Source organism: Lissotriton vulgaris, chromosome 7, assembly GCF_964263255.1.
Source record: "Lissotriton vulgaris chromosome 7, aLisVul1.2, whole genome shotgun sequence".
Lineage (NCBI taxonomy): Eukaryota > Metazoa > Chordata > Amphibia > Caudata > Salamandridae > Lissotriton > Lissotriton vulgaris.
The window spans coordinates 475,878,256-475,898,331 of NC_141695.1; the positions used below are offsets into that span (position 1 = coordinate 475,878,256).

The 20,076-nt window shown below is 44.4% G+C and overlaps 1 protein-coding gene across 1 annotated transcript in view; it reads left to right on the plus strand.

Annotated features, from left to right (window-relative positions):
- Positions 1-12,674: 12,674 nt before the first annotated feature.
- Positions 12,675-20,076, plus strand: part of LOC147701907 (olfactory receptor 1f45-like) — a 33,107-nt gene continuing 25,705 nt past the window's right edge. Inside the window, exons 1-2 of the mRNA XM_086929387.1 lie at positions 12,675-13,590; positions 19,700-19,731. Of these exons, the coding sequence (XP_086785513.1) occupies positions 12,675-13,590; positions 19,700-19,731 (948 nt within the window). The remainder of the gene's footprint in view (positions 13,591-19,699; positions 19,732-20,076) is intronic.

Consider the following 20,076-nt stretch of genomic DNA (forward strand, 5'->3'; position numbering starts at 1 on the left):
GACCATCCTGGCTTCATGGGGGGGGAGCTGTCACCTACCACACTTGCACTTGAAAGGCACTGACCCATCTCACACACACAAAGGACTTCACACTGACCTATTGTGCATCCAGACAGACTGGGACTAGGGGAGGTAGCCATACATTGTACTTATGTAGGCAGAAAACTCCAGACGTTTTTTCCTCTTCAAAGAGGGCACCAGGTATAACAAGAATTTACAATGCAATAGGTCTCACATTCACGCAAGTTTGTGCTATTGACATTGTAAATGACAATGCCTTTTGTTTATATTTTGGGTTTTAAAACGTAAATAAAAGGCATTGTCATTCACCATACTAATAGCTTAAACTCTCACAAATTCGAGACCTGTTGCATTGCAATAAAGGGCATTCTCAATCACTTGTTAGATTGTAAATATCAGAGCAAGAGACTGGCCTGCGAAGTGTTCAAAGTAGTGATAAATAGTGCAGTGAAGAAGATGTGTAAGTGTTGTAAATTACACCAACACCAAGTGTGAAGTGGGAGTTAAATATGATCAGAGCTATAAACACTAACAAAGCACTCCAACACCTTTTGCTCTGTGGTTACACTGTTGCGGCTCAGAAGGAAGAGCGGGGAGTGGATATTTCCTGCCATCTCCGTGATTTGAGTGTGTAGAGTGGCATTGCGAAATGTCATTGCTATCTTTGGCCTAACAAAAACACTCCAGCTATAGTATGGCCCTGGCATCACCACCTGGTGCATGGTAGGCTGTGGTTTATGGCAGGAATGGAGGGAGGGATGGTCTTGGCTGCATCTCCAGCCTCGTACAGAGCCATTGCTATTACTAGTGAGCAAGAGGCACTGAGGTGGTGGTATTGGTATTGGTGGTGGTGGTATTGGTGGTGGTGGTATTGGTGGTGCTGGTATTGGTAGTGTTGGTGGTAGTGGTATTGGTGGTGATGGTGGTTTTGATGGTGATGGCATTGGTGGTGGTGGTAGTGTTGGTGGTGTTGGTATTGGTGGAGGTATTAGTGGTGGTGGTATTTCTATTGGTGGTGGTACTGGTATTGGTGGCATTGGTGGTGGTAGTATTAGTGGTATTGTTGGTCTTGATGGTGGTGGCGGTATTAGTGGTGGTGGTGGTGGCATTGGTGGTGGTGGTATTGGTGGTGGTAATGATGGTGGTTGTATTGTTGGCGGTATTGGTATTGTGGTAGTGGTATTGATGGTGGTATTATTGGTGGTGGTACTGGTATTGGTGGTGGTACTGGTATTGGTGGTGGTGGTATTGGTGGCATTGTTGGTATTGTTGGGGGTATTAGTGGTGGTATTGGTGGTGGTGGTGGTATTGGTGGTGGTATTGGTATTGGTGGTGGTATTGGTATTGGTGGTGTTGGTATTAGTGGTGGTGGTAGTATTGGTGGTGGAGGTGGTATTGGTGGTGGTGATATTGGTGGTGGTGTTGGTGGTATTGGTGGTGATGATAGTGGTGGTGGTACTGGTGGTGGTAGTGTTGGTGGTGTTGGTATTGGTGGCGGTATTGGTATTGGTGGTGGTGGTATTGCTATTGGTGGTTTTATTAGTGGTGGTGGTACTGGTATTGGTGGTGGTGGCATTGGTGGTGGTGGTATTAGTGGTATTGTTGGTATTGATTGTGGTGGTGGTATTAGTGGTGGTGGTGGTGGTGGCAGTGGTGGTGGTGGTAGTGGTGGTGGTATTGATGGTGGTTGTATTGTTGGTGGTATTGGTATTGTGGTAGTGGTATTGATGGTGGTATTAGTGGTGGTGGTACTGGTATTGGTGGTGGTGGTATTGGTGGCATTGTTGGTATTGGTGGTGGTATTAGTGGTGGTATTGGTGGTGGTAGTGGTGGTATTGGTGGTGGTGGTATTGGTATTGGTGGTGGTGGTAGTATTGGTGGTGGAGGTGGTATCGGTGGTGGTGGTATCAGTGGTGGTGGTATTGGTGGTGGTATTGGTGGTAGGGATAATGGTGGTGGTACTGGTGGTAATATTGGTGGTGGTAGTATTGGTGGTGGTATTGGTGGTGGTATTGGTCGTGGTAGTGGTATTGGTGGTGATATTGGTGGTGGTATTAGTAGTGGTATTAGTGGTGGTATTGGTGGTGGTGGTATAGGTGGTGATGGTGGTATTGGTGGTTGTGGTACCAATGGTGGTATCAGTAGTGGTGGTATTGGTGGTGGTGATATTGTTATTGGTGGTGTTGGTGGTATTGGTGGTGGTAGTATTGGTGGTATTAGTGGTGGTATTGGTGGGTGGTGGTATTGGTGGTGGTTTTGCTGGTGGTGGTATTGGTGGTGGTATTGGTGGTGGTGGTATTGTGGTGTTGGTGATGGTGGTTTTGGTGGTGGATGTATTGGTTGTGGTTGTGGTATTGGTGGTGGTATAAGTAGTGGTGGTATTGGGGGTGGTGGTGGAATTGGTGGTGGTGTTATTGGTGGTGGTGTTGTATTGGTGGTGGTTGTATTTGTGGTGGAGGTATTTGTTGTGGTAGTGGTGGTATTGCTGGTGGTGATGGTATTGATGGTGGTATTGTTGGTGGTCGTATTGGTGGTGATGGTGGCATTTGTGGAGGTATTGGTGGTGGTGATATTGGTGGCGGCATTAGTGTGGGTGGTATTGGTCGTGGAGGTATTGGTCATTGTGGTGATATTGGTGGTGGTGGTGATATCGCTGGCGGTGGTATTGGTGGTGGTGGTATTTGTGGTTGGTGGTATTTATGGTGGTATTGGTGGTGGTGATATTGGTGGTGGTGGTGGTGGTATTGGTGGAGGTGGTATCAGTGGTGGTGGTGGCATTGGTGGTGGTGGTATTGGTGGTGGTGGTATCAGTGGTGGTGGTATTCGTATTGGTGGTGGTGGTATTGGTGCTGTTGGTGGTGGTGTATTGGTGGTGGTGGTATTGATGGTGGTATTGATGGTGGTGGTATTGGTGGTGGTGATATTGGTGGTGGTGGTGGTGGTGGTGGTGTTGTTGTTTTTGTTAATAAACCGGTTTTTGAAAACAACACGTCAGGTGGCTTAGTGCAGATGACATGTAACACAGATGTGATGTTGTCAGCTTCAGCCCATTAGCACATGATTATGTGCTACCTGGAATTCACATGACTTAATTTGCGAATCATTTCTAAATCCATTTTACTTGGGGGGGGAGAGGGGGTTGAAACAGACATGAGATAATTCTTGGTTAAAGTGACTGAAAGCAGGCGCCTGTGTTGTGCAGCGACTGTGCAGCTTAAAAAAACACAAGTGATTGCAGCTGAAGCAGGGAATGTCTAGCATGCAGTAAGAGAAATTCATTGAAGTAAAAAGCGCTTACAGACTAAATAACAGGTCCTGTGTAACAACCGAGGTAATGGGGCCAATAGCCATGGGAGGTTACAAATGAAGACATGGTCATACTACGGAGGGACTAACAAGCCTATTAAAAAATCCGAAGGCAGCGTTTACGAAAGACAATGACACAAGCCAATGAAAAATATGGGAGGAGAATGGGTACGGCTTCTCTCCCCTGTTCTACAACAGCAGTCTTGCAGAATGAGCAGCGCATGGCACTGCCACTATGCTCGACGTAAAAAGGAGACCCTCAGACCCACTCTTCAGTATACTCCTGGAACTGTTGATACTAAAGAAGAATGGCTGACCTACTGCCAGATGACTACCCTGCTGCTTAAGACCTCGCCTCCTCTCTCTGAGAATAAAGACTAGACCTGCACCCTTAATACCAGGCTGAAGTGACTCCAAGGGTCATCTGACTGACCTCCTGCTCTGAGCTACAGGGACACAACAAACTCCAGAGGTCTCTCTTGCAACTGCCCTGCTGAACTAGATCTGCAACTGGACCTGCCTGAGCCCTACTTCCCTCTGCTGAAGTGAGATCCTGATCTCCAAGAGGTGCCCCTCAGGGCCTGGACCCTTGGTGTGACATCAATTGAGCTCTTCCTTGAAAAAAATGGAGAAATCCTGCAACGAGACATCTGCAATTCATGCTACACCATCAACAACCTTTGGCAACCACGGATCTGCAGCAACTACTGGCCTTCTCATTGCCCTACAGCTATGAACATCTGCAATGCTCTCCCTGCTTCTTGCAGCCTCCTTCACTGCAAATGGAACTCTTTGAGTAGGACTTTAGGAGATAACTTTTTCAGCAGGTCTTACCTGGTCCATGTATCTAGCCTGCGCTCCATTGTTGTCAGCCTAAACTGGTGACTTTCATGAGGGTCTCGCACAACCGGATAACCGTGAGTGGAGCTTTGTGCTTTTAGGCGCTATTCTCACCATAATTCTTTTAAATAACAAGTCCATGGTTGTCTTTATTGGATTTTTGTTGTTTTGGTGTCAATAATTTATACAATTTTATTCTATTTTTCTAAATTGGTGTGGGAGTTTTCTTGTGTTTTGTTTTCACTTTAATATTGTTTGAGTGCTGCATTAATACTTTACACATTACCTTTGAGCTAAGCCTGATTACATCTGTGCCAAGCTATCAGAGGATTAAACACAGGTTAACATATTGAATGTTTGTGGTTCACCCTGACAGGGATTGTTGCTGTTGCTTGAGAAGGGCTCACTGCCCCCCCTACCAGCATCCCATTTTTCACACCTATATTCAAATATCACCCCCAGATTTCTAAGGAGGGAGTATACAACCCGTACACTCATCAGCCATTAATGTTAAAGTTATTAGCCTTCCCAAAAGTAGACATCTCTGTCTTGTTTGCGTTACATTTCAAGTACCCATGTTGCATCTGCCTGATACCCCGAGATAAACAATTTTAGAAGGTCAGTTTGGAAACGTCCAAAGCTCTAGCCATTGATAAAAACAGCTGTGTATCTTCTGCATGAGACACAAATTTGATTGCAAAAGTTTCAATTGAAGTGGCTAAAAGTCAAAGTGGCTAAACGTTCCTTATAAATGTTCAAAAGCGTACTACTTATTGATGAGCCTGGAGGAACGCCAAACTGAAGTGCTTTATGTTCAGAGAAGCAATGAGACATTACAACCGTTTGATACTTGCCACATAGGAGAGACAAAAACCAATTTAATGCTTGAATACATATACCAATCTCTGCCAATCTGTGTAACAAAAGGGGATGATAAACTTTATTGAACACTGCCGACAAATCTAAAAAGACAGAGCAGCATCCTTACCTCTATCTAATGTAATCTTTATATGGTTTCTTTTTTACATTGGCTTGATCTTTTCCTGTTTCCAAAGAATGGGCTCTGTAGCCGAAAGAAAAGAGTTGTTAAACAAAATATGGACACAGGAGCTAGTGCTGCAAAGCAATCCCAGGAACCATTATAGCGAGACATAGTGCAGTGGGCCTGCACTTGAGTTATAGAGAGTCTTCTTGCACAAAATCTATTTTACCATCAATTTCAAGTACAATTGGAAACCATCACAGTGCAATACCGAGGATTCTGCCGCTTTCAATGTCTTTAAGGAAGGGTGTGGTCTAGAAGTTGATATGTGAGGCTGGGCAAGGCGGGAGGCTGTGACTTCACATATACAATTTCGTAACTCTGGGGCATATTTACAACAGAATGGAAGAAATTCAGAATTTGTAACACTCCGCTCCAACATTCTTAAAATGCAGGGATGCGCAGTATTTATAATAATACAGCACACATCTTCGTTTCCTGTAGCACAAGCAGTAAATTTAGCTGCCTAGCACCAATGCAATCTAAAAAATGGTGGTTGACCCAATATACCCTTGCGGGCTTGGGCAAATAATGTAAATTAGAAGGTACCGGCAAGGGAATTTATTTAAACAAATAAATCATTAACAGAGGTCAGATTGAAATGTTACTTATATCAATTTATCTGACTCAACCTCATTGGGATCTGTACATATCTCAATCATATGAGAGCATGAACGAACAATCAAATGAAGAAACAGCAACACAGGAAATCTTTTATATCAAAAGAAAATTTTATATATGCAAATATTACAAATTCAAAAGGGTACAAATCATCTCATGGATTCAATCAAAGATTCAAATGCAAAAGTAATAAACCAATTGTCCTATCGACATTTGAATAAAAAGTCCAATCACAAAATAAATCAATAACAAATGACTCCTATTGTTCTTATAATGAAAGCCATTTGCGTAGTTTATAACCAACAAAGAGATGGACTTAGCAGTCGACGTTTCGGTCTTCTGTTGTTTACTTTCAAGACCTTCTTCAGGACAACATATATTTGTAACGGTAACCCCTTCTGAGGACTGATATTTACATGAATCCTTCAAGAGTGCTGTGAAATGAGACTTAGGCCGTAGCGATTTTTTCTGAGAGTTGATATTTACAGAAATCCCACAAGATCGAATTGAGTGAGATTAGGCCATCACAATTTTCTGAATTCTCTGATATCACGTCTTCAGGTTTCAAATATAAGGAACTTTCGCATACAGCGTCTTTGATTTTTGAGCAGTATTCCTTCTCCTATGCAATTCAATCTACACAGAGTACTCGAACAGGCGTTCAAAAGTCCGTCCAATTCGGGATGCACTGACGCCAAACCAGCAACCAATGCAGGCACCTTTACTCCATAGTGCAAGGGTCCCAGCATTACAGGGAATGATTCATTGTTCATTGTCCCTTCCTGCACATGAACAATTACAACTGGTGCATTGTAACTTCTATGTGTGCTGCCGAATGTTATGTTATGTTATGTTATCCGGATTTATTACGCGCGCAGCTGCCCCAGCAAAGGGGCGTCCTGGCGCGAGAACAGAACCAAGGGGACCTGACAGAAGGAAAGAACACAACACAACAACAACGGAACTAAGGCGCCAAGGGGAAAAGGAAGGTTTTTACCGCCTTCCTAAAAGCGAGGAGCCCCTCGATGGCCCGGATATGGACAGGAAAGGAAATCCATAGCTTGGCAGCAAGGACTTGGAAGGAACGTCCGCCAATCCTAGATCTCTTAAAACGAGGAATTGTGGCAAGATGGAGAACAGAGGACCTCAGAGTGCGAGTAGGCACATAGGGAGAGATAAGTTGCTGGAGAATTGGAGGGGAAGAGAGTTTAAGTATTTTAAAAGTCAAAATCAAAGTTTTAAACTTTATTCTCTGTGCCACTGGGAGCCAATGGAGATTATAGATAGTTCTCCTAGCTGAGCAAAATTTGGGCAAGCCAACCAGAGCCCTGGCGGCAGCGTTCTGAACGCGTTGAAGGCGGGAGAGCTCAGCCTGGTTGACTCCAAGAAAAAGAGAGCTGGCGTAGTCCAATTTGGACAAGATCATGGCTTGCACGATGAGTTGGCGGGTGGGAGCGTCAAAATATTTAAAAGTGGACCGAAGCTGACGCAAAATCCCCAAGCAAGATGCAGCAGTCTTTTTAGTATGGGTGGAAAAACTCAACTGGGAGTCAAACCACACCCCGAGATTTTTTACTTCAGTAACGGGGGTAGGAGTGGAGCCGAGCTCTTGAGGCCACCAGCTATCGCCCCACAAATGAGTTTGTTTTCCCACAATGAGCACCTCGGTTTTCTTAGCGTTCAATTGCAGGAAATTGTCATACATCCACTGGGCCACGGATATAAGTCCCTCGCGGAACTTGGCTGCCTCGAGATCGGAAGCCCCACTAATCGCAACAGCCAGCTGAGTGTCGTCTGCGTAGGACACGATGGAAAGGTTCCCACGCATGGCGACATCAGCTAGCGGCTGGACATAAAGATTAAATAGGGTGGGGCACCTATAGAAGTTGCAACTTGTCATTATCTAATAATTGTCCAAGGGCGGGAAGGGACACCTTCCTGCACGTGAACAATCACTGATGGCAATTTACTCTTTCTATGTGTGCTGCAGAATGGAGCACACTTAGAAACAGCAAAAACTAGGAGATATTGAAAATTTCTCCTCATTGTGCCAGTTTAAGATCAGGCTTTGCCTGGTCTTTATTTTGGTGCTACCCCATATTTACAGCAGACTTGTAAATAGTGGGCAGCATAAAAAAGCAATGGGTGTTACGTGAGAACACCTACTGCAATACCCATTGCCTGTTCCTTTCACACTAAGTGATGCATGAATAGGGGCATTATTTACAAGGCAGTGCTAAGACACTTTAATTGGCTTAGCATAGCCTTGTAAATAGGGTGAAGGAGTTATTGCCACCCGAGCATCAAAAATGACAGTGGCAATAACTCCTTAACATAACTATTTGTAAAGCATGCATAGGCATCTTTGTGCTAAATTAAATATGTTAATTGTTACTTAACAGTAGTCATTTCATCAACTTCAGATGGATGAAAGGTGGAGCGAACCCGGCAGGATTTGAACCTGTAACTGTTAGACCTGGCATCATTGGCGTGTGTTTCCCCTGTATTTTTGCCTTTTGCCTCCTGTGTTTTGCTGTGTTTAGTCGTTTTGCTGGTCTAGATGCTTTGGGCACGTTGCCACTGCTATTCAGTGCAACAGTGCAAGTCCTCCCTTTGTAAATTGTTGTTATGGATTGGTGATTCCCTGATTGACATATTTGATTTACTAGTCATTTCTAGTACAGTGCACTGTATGTGCCCAGGGTCTGTGAATCAAATACTGCTATTGGGCTGCAGCACTGATTGTGCCACCCACATAAGCAGTCTGTAAATGTAACTCAGGCCTGCCATTGCAGAGCCTGTGCTCAGTCTCGTACTGCCATGTTGACCTAGCAAGTGCACCCACTTGCCAGGCCCTAACCTTCCCTTTCCTTACATGTTAGTCACCCTTAAGGCAGGCCCAAGGTACCCCTGTGGGCAGGGTGCAGTGTATATAAAAGGTAGAACATGCCCTGATGTGTGTGGCATGTCCTGATAGTGAAAGACTGTCAATTCGTTTTTCACTATTGTAAGGCTATCTATTCCTATACAATAGAATGGGGAGTATTCTTTTAACATCTTACAAGCATAACTGCCCCATGGAAAATAAAGTTTATTATGTCTAAAGTAGATGCGTCACGTTGTAAACCCCTGCACCACATTATACCCGTGCCAGGTATAACGTATGCAAGGGGGGCGTTTTGACGCAAAATAGAGTCATAGAAGTGATGCAGTGAAATCTATAAGATTTCACTGCGCCATTTCTTGGCAGCTAATGCGTCAAAATCTTACGCCTACCTCATGGCATGCGTAAGACTGATTCAGGCACTAACAACATGGGACTTGCCCATGTGAAAGTACACATTGTTGGAGTTGCGTCACTTTTGTGACACACTCCAGCAATGCGTCACTTTTGCGCCTACAGATACATCAGAAATACTGACGTATCTGTAACTCCTTGCGACATGATTCGTCATACTGTAAATATGACGCATCGTTAGTGTCGCAGGGAGAGCTTAGTGAAAAGTGACGTATCGCTATTTTCATGCAGCGAAGCGTCACTTTTCATAAATGAGGCCCTGCATTTCTTCTATCTTTCTGCATCTGGACATGATGTTTCAGCTGCAACAGAAGGGAATTGTAACACTGACACCGGTGAGTGACACCGTAACCTGCACCGAAGCCTTGGGCACTGCTTGTGAAGAGAATGACACACCTCCCTGATTTGCACCGCAGGCCAGACGCCTGCTGATGCCGTGCCACATCAACTCCGAAGACATCACCAAGGCCACTGTCTGCACCGAAGCCGAGGACACCGCTTGTGACGTCCACGACACACCATCCTGACTCGCACCACAGCCCCGACTCCACTGACATCTATTCAGAGCCGATATTCAACGTGTGTGACTTCTGAATCCATTGGCACCACCCGTCGTAAGGAACTTCCGCCTCGCCGCTACCATGACGTCACCTCCCCGACACAGTAAGGAACCAACTTCTCACCTCCGCTGCATCGCAGTAAATATCCAAGGCTTCACCTCCCCTGGGGTTGTTAGGAACCAACGCCACCCGCTTCTAATGAAGCATCACCTCTCCAGTGCCATGCACCATCTTTGCTTTCATCATTTCCAAGGTACTGTTCTTTGGGCTTCTGCTTGATCCCGCGCCTGACGTCGCGTACTTCACAGTCAGCACTGTACTTTAGGATTTTCATCTGTCACTGCGTCGTAACAATTCCAGGTAGAGTTATTTGTTGCTGCAAACTTTATTTGAGTGAATAACCTTTTCTTAAGGATATTCTGATATCTGTATTGTAGATTATTGTTGTTTGGTCTTGTTTTGATTTAGATAAAGATTACTTATTTTTTTAAACTGGTGTGGTGTTCATTTGTAGTGTTTTCATTGTATTACTGTATGTAATCACAAATGCTTTACACACTGCCTCTGAGATAAACCTGTTTGCCTGTGCCAAGCTACCATTTTGGACATGTATCTCCCTTACCCTGACTAGGAAGAAGGGTCCCTACAAAGGACAAAGGTACGTACCTCTGCCAACTAGAGACCCCCATTTCTAACAGTGACCATGTGGTTAAACACAGGGCCCGGCAGTGAATGCATTTGTCCAGTGAGCCAACAGACCTTGTAAATATGCCCCCTCATTTTCAGTTGTCTGCTTAATAGGAACCATTTTAATGTTTTTATTTATTGGCTTTAGTAGAGAACACAACCTTAAATTTGAGCTTGTCAGTAACATTGAGTAATTTGTTATATTAAAGACTGCAGACAACCCAAAATGAGGTCAGGTTTTCCTTCATATGCAAAGCAGTGACTGGTTCCAAATGATTGTACTTGCCATTTCAGAGCCATGTAAGGACAAAAAACTTGATTGTACAGTCAAGAAAAACCTCTCTTAGGAAAGGGTGACAGTTTGTAGTTTCAGGTTATGCTTGCTTCTTTAAGGATGCATTACACAATTCGGTATTACTTGCAGTGCCATTTCTAAAAGTCAGAACGAATTATAGAAGCAGGCAAGGGACATCACTTTAGGGTTTGGAAGATTTGTATTTTGGTTACTGGTATCACCACTGATTTTACTGTGGGTTTCAGACTGAATGGTGAAGGAGGTGACCAGAAGAATATATTTTCTTTTTATAAGTTGCCTTGTCTGCATATCTTAATATTAGATAGGAAGAACTGTTTTTATTTTGAGTTGAAATGGCTTTTGGTAAATTTAGATGAGAGTGTATTTTAAGTCTCAGGCCAGATTAGAACAACACATGCATTAGTTACCAGCCTGGCAGAAGTGAAAAATGATTACTTGTATATTGTTCATTAGTTAACTTTGCTTTTTAGACCATTTTATATTCAGATTCATATAACATATCCTCCCACGTCCTTCTAGCAAATAACATGACTTGTTAGAGAACATGAAATCATCTACTAATTCACATATTTGTATAGGGATAAATAAATATAATGATCCCATTAGAACCTGGGTAAGCACTTCGATGTAGTCAAATGTAGTTGTCAGGTTGTTAGGAAATGGCTTGTGTATAGTTTTCAATAAGGTTAAGGTAAGTTCTGTTGTTAAAGCGGACAGGGTATTTAAAGGCACATGAAAGGGCAATCATTTGTTACTGGACAGAATCAGGGGGCATATTATCAAGGGGGTTTATCTCCACTTTTTTGGCTTTAAAATCCAAGAAATCAGAGATACAATTATCTCCCTATTACCTAGCTGTGGCTAACACCAGTTAGCGACAGCTAGTAGGAGATAGTGACCATCTTGTGCCCCGCTTTGCATGTCAGTGATATTTATCACTAATGACATGCAAAGTGGGCGTGCCAAGATGTTAGCGACAGGAAACAGTCGCTAACATCGCTATCTCCTATTAGCTAGTTTTGGAGATATTCGCGCTAAGCGCAAATATCTCCAAAAGCTAACACCTGCCCTGAGCAGTTCTTAGCCATGTTATCCAATGGTAGGTGGATAACATGGCTAAGAGCATTAGCTCGGTAATGCATGAATATCGCTGACTTTTCAGCGATATTCATACATTTCGGCCGATTTGTATCGCTTAGGAGATAAACCTTGATAATAGCAAGGTTCCTAAGCGATACAAATCGCCGCAGCACAGGGAAAAAAAAATTGCCGCTAAGCCAACATAGCGATAATTATCGCTAGTTGTTGGTAATATGCCCCCAGTTTCTGTTCTGTTAGGATGTCAATTGTGAAAACTCAACTGACACTAGTTCAAGTCGATATACATAAGATTTGAGTTGAGTGCTATGAGGTTGAGTTTCTTCCTCTGTGTGTAGGAGATCTTCTTGGTTCCTATTTCTGTAAGGATTGGTCTTAAGGAGAGAGTGTGCACAAAGGTGATTCGGTGGTTGATGGTCACTCCAGAAGATCGATCACAAGGTTTCTAACCACTAAAATAGGTCCATAGAGACAGAAGGTTGCGACCATGGGGTCACTAGCTGGGTATGCCACTCCAAAGATACGCTGAATCTCTGTTGTAGTCCGGGATTAGTCTATAGACAGTATTGATGGGTTCTCAGTAACATCCTTCAATCAGTCTCAAGTAGCTGCAAAATGTCATGTCCAGGGTGATGCAAACTTCCCTAAATTAATAATGAACGATCGCCTGAAACTTTAGAGTTAGAGACATTACCTGATTTATTGAAGTTGACATTTGATGCTATTTATTTATCATCATAATTAAATTTAGCGGTTTCTTCAAATCTTTAAATGTTTACAAATATTTTGTGACCCTAAATGTGTAATCCCTACCATCATGGAAACTCTGACACGTGTGCGATGACTGATATAAATGAGTATTTTTCCTCCCTATTTCCATAGGCAATGAAGAGTGCAAACCTGAGCAGGGTGGCAGAGTTTATCCTGCTGGGTCTCTCGGACCAGCCAGAGCAGCAGATCATCCTCTTCATGGTATTCCTGTTCATGTACACTGTGACGTTTGTGGGGAATTTTGTTATAATTTCAGTCACTAACGCTGACTCTCGACTTCACAAACCAATGTATTTTTTCTTGGGTGTCTTTTCCCTGGTGGACATTTCTTTCTCATCTGTTACAGTCCCCAAAATTCTGACCAACCTTCTCCAGGAGAGAAAATCGATCTCTTTCCACGGCTGCTTCGCGCAGCTCTTTTTCTTCATGTGGTTTGGAAGCATGGAGGTCTTGTTTCTGGCCGTCATGGCCTATGACCGCTATATGGCAGTCTGCCACCCTCTTCACTATACCATGATCATGACCAAACACGTCTGCCTGCAGCTGGTGGCGTGTTCCTGGATGGTGAGCCTTCTAAATGCACTGCTGCACACTTTAATGACATCCCAGCTGAGCTTCTGTGGTCCTAACATCATCCACCACTTCTTCTGTGACATCCCTCCGCTCTTAGAGCTCTCCTGTTCAGACACTTTCCTCAACGAACTTGTGGTCTTTCTGGAGGGGGGCTTAGTCCTCCTCAGCCCCTTCTTTTTTATTGTCCTTTCATATGCTCAAATCATCTCCACCATCTTAAAGATCCATTCAGGGGAGGGGAGACGCAGGACCTTCTCCACCTGCTCCTCCCACCTGGCGGTCGTGGGTCTTTTTTACGGCACTGTCCTTTTCATGTACTTCCGGCCCTCCTCGAGCTTCGCCCTTGATTATGACCGGGCAGTGAGTGTAGTGTATACAATCTTGACTCCAATGTTAAATCCATTTATATACACTCTAAGGAATAAAGAGATGAAAGATGCTCTAGTGAAAGTACTTACAAGCAGACATAGGTGATTCAGAATGAAGACCACGACTTTGTCCTGCTTCATACACAAGTATTTTTAACCTAATGTACTACGGGTACTTATTGAGTATGGATATTTGGCAATTAGTGAAACGCAAGTAACCCCTATTGTTTGTTCTCTTAATTGAACTAAGGAAAATAATTAGAGGGTTCATTTTCACTTTGTAATTTTAGGCTAAGTGTTGCACAAGTACATCATAATTGCTAATACATAAAATTCAAATTATTAGCTTTGTGCTGCTAACTAATCTAAATTGTTCGAAATACAACTTTTTGGGAAATTTGCTTATAACTTTTGTTATACATTGGTATGTAGTTATGTTGGAAGGGCACAGGCACCTTGTCATACCTATCCATATGTATTTTTCTGTGGCTTAGAAATTACTATTGAAGAATACAATACAGGAAGGACAGGTCTTAGGCAGCTTCACTTCCTGAACCTACCGTATTTGTGGTAATTCCCTTATGCAGTATGGTACTTCTCAGCGGAACCTTCCCTACATATTTATCTCATTTAGATATATAGTTATCTTTGAGGGGAAAGCACTTTTTATAACCTTTGCACGGTAAGAAGCACCAATACTGAATCAGCTTCTTTCAATGAGGTAATGAGCAAACACATCTACATGCGAAGATTTTGTTAATGTTAGCCTTCGTAGTTTTCCAGCGATTCTATGACAAAACGAGGCAAGGAACGCTCTGTACATGGTTGTTAGGTGGCGTTTACCAACAATTGTGTTTGCTTGTGATTATTCCTCCGACATTTCCTCCAAAATTAAATGTATGCAGAATACGTAGTTTAAATGTTTTAAACTAATTTCTCTGGTTTAATGCACTAATTAGAAAAATAACATGTTAATGTTTGGTGGTGCTTCCTTCCAATGATTACATATTCCCCAAAAAAGTCAGGTACACACCTTCATACTTTTGTAGAGCTGCCCTTTATCCCATAGTACTCTAAAGCCCAGCCTACCCAAGATGAACACACCTGGCAGATGCACTTGTAAGGGCCACAGGGACCGCCAGGTGAACTGGGTGGTATGTAAGGGCCTTGAGGGTCCCAAAGTAGATGTTTGATATGAACCAGAAGGAGATCTGCCAATTCTCTGGCTACGAGAAGAGATTAAAATGTCTGGTCTGCTCTGCAGAGCCTGTGCATCCCAGTCTAGCTGTCTACATACAGCACTTGGATACACATTTTCTCTACTGGAAAGCAGACTTCTGAAGAAAGAGGCAGCGAGTAAGTCACCTGGATGCATTCCAGTTTATGAAATCTCCCTCTGCAGACCCCCACAAACCAATCCTTGTACGCAAAGAGAGGTCATAGTAGGTTGACGTCCCACTTACGCCTCATGGGTTCTGTTAGACCCTTCCTCATGCCTTTTAGGGTTTGGTTGAATCTTTCTACCTACCTATTACCTTGGGTGTGGTAAGGAGTGATGAACTTGTAACTTACACCATACTCCTCCATAGGGATGTCAAATACTTCGATATGAAATTTTTACCCCGTTCAGATACCACCTCTCTTGGGAACCCCACACGGGAAAAGATCCCCATTAATGCCCGGCCTACTACTGTCACCATCATTGTCCTGAGAGGGATAGACTCCGGGTACCTGGTGGCATGGTTCACCAAGACTAGGACATACCTGTTGCCCATGGCTGTCTTTGGGTCCAGTGACTCCACAATGTCCATCCCTACCCTTTCAAAAGGGATGTAAAGAACTAAAAAGGTCTGGAGAGGAGCCTTACACTTCCTCCCACTCTTACCACTGGCCTGGCAAGTCTGGAAAGACCTACAATTTGCATCTGACTGCCTTCACATTTGGGGCCAAAGGAAGTGGATGACAATCCTGTCAAAGGTCTTGTTCTGCCCCAGATGTCCTGCCAAAGGCACGTTATGAGCCAGACCCAATAGGAAGGTCCTTAAGCGCTGTGGTACCACCAGCACATGGGTTGACCCAGGCTCAGCGAGCTTAGGCTCGGTGTACAGGAGACCATTCTCCCAGTAGATACAATGTGATCCAGGCTGATCATCATCTGTCTGCTTTTCAGTCTGCTGCCACAAACCCTCCAGAGAAGGGTTTTCCTTCTGCTACCTGCACAATTCTTACCTGGTGGGACCACCTTCTTTCTCCCAATGGGTTACCTCAGATAAGTCCCCCAGTTCAGCCACTTGCCCCCAAGTAGGCACCGGGTTCCCCCTCAAAGTCAGCCTCCTCCCGGACCGTGGGAAATTCAGGGGCAAGTTTCCCATGCCCCCTGCCCTTTCTCTTGGCAGGCACCTGGGCCACTGTATCAGGCTCCAGGTCCTTCTGATCACCCTTATTGGTTGCCGAGGACCGAGTGGTCACGAATGCCCACTCGGGCAACCCAAGCATCTTCAAATGAGACCTGAGCTCCACATCCTTTCAAACGAACTGCTCCAGTTCGTTACCTAGTAGATGATCTACAGGCATTGTAAGGCTCACAACCACCCTCAAGAGGCCTGAGACCTCCCCGATTCAAAGGGAACCTGCGCCACCACTCTGAGTTGTCCACAGCAACTACTTGGTGGAATGCCTGGGGGACTACTTGCTCCTTAGAGACTGGGTGACACAGGCTGAAGTCACACTGGCTCCAGTATCTCTGTGAGCCTCTACCCTTCTACCATTGATGGACACCCAGGCTCAGTACTTAGTGTTTGAGGGCACCTGGTTCCTGGGACCATATCACTGTCTCCTAATGAGATATGGGTCCTTTCTGAGGGATACCCACCTTCCTCTGGGTAACCTTCCTCCCCAAGCTCTACACTAGCCAACACCTTGGACTGTCCACCGGTGGGTGTCGGTGCTTTTTGGGGACACTTGGGATCCTCCTTCAAATGACCAACCTACTCACAGGCATTGAACTTGCGGGGAACAGTCTCTGCAGGCTTCCCTGAAGAGACTACTAGAGTCTTATCTTCTGATGTATGGGTCCCTTTACCCTGGGTGTTAGTTTGGGGCCCTTTTAGATAACTTCTGTACTTTACCCTTGCCCATCCAACTCTTCTGCTGGAGACCCTGCCCACCTTTGTCAGAGTCTCCCCATACACCGTCTTGTAGAGACTGGTAGTTAGCCAGCAGTTTGCCTCCTTAACAAGCTTCCTGGGGTCAGTCACTTTACTATCAGTCAAGTGCTGGCGCAGCTTTGCAAAATGCAGACTAGACAAGTGCTCTCATGTATTCAAATTGTAGAGCCCCTGAAAATATGTTACATTACTGCCCTTCTTCCAACCATCCAGTGACCTACAAAAATGATCTACACATTCCAACCAAGTGTTTGCATCAGTTTTCTACTGTACCTAAACTGATCCCTGTAATTTTTAGTAGTAAAACCATAGCTGGTGAGAATGGACTCCTTCATGCCAGCGTAGGTGAGGTTCTGCCGCAAAAGTGCCCCTCCCCTCTTCTGGGAAAAGAGGCCACAATCCTGTTACCAATTATTTGCAGGGACCTCATTCATGTGGATAGATGTCTCATAACCCTGAAACCACCTTTGTATGTCAGCCCCCTTTTTAAATTCCTTTCTTATATTCCAGGTGATGTGTACAATTCTATCTGAGTGCATTGAGGAATTGCTGCCACCATCTGCGCTGGACCAACTCCTCTGATCCAGCTCCTTTCCTCTAAGCTCATGGTCTAACATCATTATTTTCCCCTCCTTGCTATCTTGAGCTTCTCCAGCTCCATTGCATACCATCTGGCTTCCCACCTGTCCTCTAGCTCCTCTGGGAACAAGCCACTGCTGCCTGACCTGGGGGTGTCCTGCCGCAAAAGCACAGCAACCCTTGAAATAGTCTCCCTCGCCTCCATACCAAGATCTTCAGATTGCTCACAAGCATGTCTGGCTACTACCCAGCCCCTCAGCACCTTTTGTAGCTCCTCTTTTCCGGTGAGGCCTCTGATTTGGACTTTAAGGTTTTTACAAATAGCCTTCAACTCCTTTATGTTGTAGGTTCCGAACCTTTACCCCTCAAAGGCTACTTCCAAGGAAGGAACTAATGATGCCATTGACTCAGGCATGATGCAATAGAGAGTTCAGGTTTCCAACAAATGGCAAGATCAAAAATTGACCAACAAAGAAACAGTATGTGGTACGTAATGGTCTGCGACATGGTAGTAGTGTACACCAATCACTGTAAGTCAAGTGTAAACGCAAGTCCTAACCTCACCGCTGACAACCAATGTTAGAAATTGGGGTTCTCTAGTTGGCAGGTTCTTACCCTGTCGGGACCCTTCTTCCTAGTCAGGATAAGGGGGATAAACTACTGAAAATAACCCATACTCATCCCCTTGGTAGCTTAGCAAGAGCAGTCAGGCTTATCTCAGAGGCAGTGGGTAAAGCATTTGCACACAACATACAGTTTTAAACTGAAAACACTACAAACAGACTTTGCAAGAATATCCTTAAAAATGCAGTTCCTTGAAGTCTGTAGCTCTATCCAGTGCTAGAGTGGTGCTGAAAACAACATAAATCCAACAGTTTCGGTCGAATGCGTCGGTGCAGGTTGGCATCGGTGTCAATAGACTTGTAAACTGTATTTTTTGGTCTGGCCGACTATGGCGATGTAGGATGGCGGCGGTCGTTGAGGCTGAAGTGTGAAACGGAGCAGTGCGGCTTGCGGTGAGCTCAGGTTGTGGTGCAGGCAGCAATCCGGTGGCGGTTGTCCAGTGGCGTCGATAAGACCAGGGCTGCGGTGAAAAGCAGGGTGGTGCTCGTTACAGAGCTGACAGTCATGGTGCAAGCTCCGGTGGCTGTCACATATTGGCAGTCAATGGGCCTAGCATAGGTGGGCTGGAGCTGTGGTGGGGGATGAGTATTAGGGTTTGTGCACAGCAAAGAGCATGTCCCCTCTCATTGCACTAGTGGTCTCTGTAATAGCTCTCTTTAAACATACTACTGAAAGCCTTTCTCGTTATCTCAGCCCCTCCCTAAGACTTCTGTGTATGTTGCTCAATGTATTCACAAGTTTGGACATTGCTGTCTTGTTTGCACATTGGACCTTGAATAAAGGCTTATTTACAAAACATTGGACCTTGCTTTTACCAAGGCTTATTTAGAACACTCCTCCCTAGGCCATGTGTTACTTCAACTCATTAGCATAATAACTGAAGCTGTGCACACCTGCTTGTGAGAACCACACCCAGTTCTTTGAACCACACCCAGCTCTACGAACCATACCCAGCCCTGTCTATAAAAGGCAGCCCATGAGCCTCACCCAGTGTTTGTGCTCGTCTACCTCCCACTTACCTGAGAACAGATCCTTCGGCGCTGGCACTCCTGCTCTCTCCAGACCTTCATTGACTTCAACGGGCGCGGCTTCTGGCTCTTCCTTCTTCTGGTTTCCGTCTACTTCTTGCCTCAGCACCTCTTCTATCCACTGCAATCGACCTGCAAAAGAGAAAGAGGGCAAGGTTAGACTGATCAGTATCCCTTTTCAGCAACAAGTAAGTGCAAAAACCTTTTATTACCTGAAAGAACTTTATCGGTGATTTCTGGATTCATGTAAAGACAATTTGGAACAAGATATCTCCCACGAACTTTGTGGTTCAAACCCTTTGTTACAAGAATACTTTGTGGAACTTTGTGAAATAAACATTGTTTTACATGGAACTTTTTTAAGAATCGAACAGAGGAAACCATTGACAGCAAGGCAAACAGTAAATCAAGGACTTGCACAAATTACCTGCTGTATTTTGATGTAAAAGTACAGTATTTGTTTTATAAAAAGTCTGGAAATGTGTCAAAAGTGAGTTTGCTATTAAGAATTTAGGCTTTAGTTATATTAAGGTGAATGTTAGAAGTTGGTATTTCTGATAATGATATTTGTTTGATTTTACAGAAGTTTTATAGTAATAGAAAGCACATCCCAGAACAGTAAAACATTCCAAACCTGGAAGCTTGAGACCAGAATCCAAGAGGTACTTTTAGAAGAGAATTTCTAATAAGATTAAGGTTTAGTCAGGAACACATTTAGGGATAGGTTGCACTTATCTGTTCTTTGTTTATATTTCATTAGGCACCAGTTTCTACAGAAGTCAGAGCGGGCCGCAGATTTTAGCAGCTCTTCTACAGTGGAAACGCAAGAACGGTGTTGTCTCTCTTTTTTTATTTTATCCACTTCCCCCCTTCCCTTCAGCTTCTGGTTCTTAGTGCACTGTTTTAAAACTAGTGTGCTGGAACAAGCAGTTTTAGGGTGCGGTCGGCCTGTCTTCGACCTCCATCAGAACTGAACAGAAACTCAGGTGAGCTGGGCTTTGACAATGGGGCAGTGGTTCATGTAGCTTATGAGCGGTGCCCCTAGAACGCAGTGCAGACCACAGTGGCAATGTCAGTTGGCAACAGCATCTTCAGTGAGACTAGTGCAGTGGAGGGAAGCGAGGTGGTGCGGAGTACGATGCTCACAGGTCACCGTGCAAGCAGCAGCTCTGTGGCG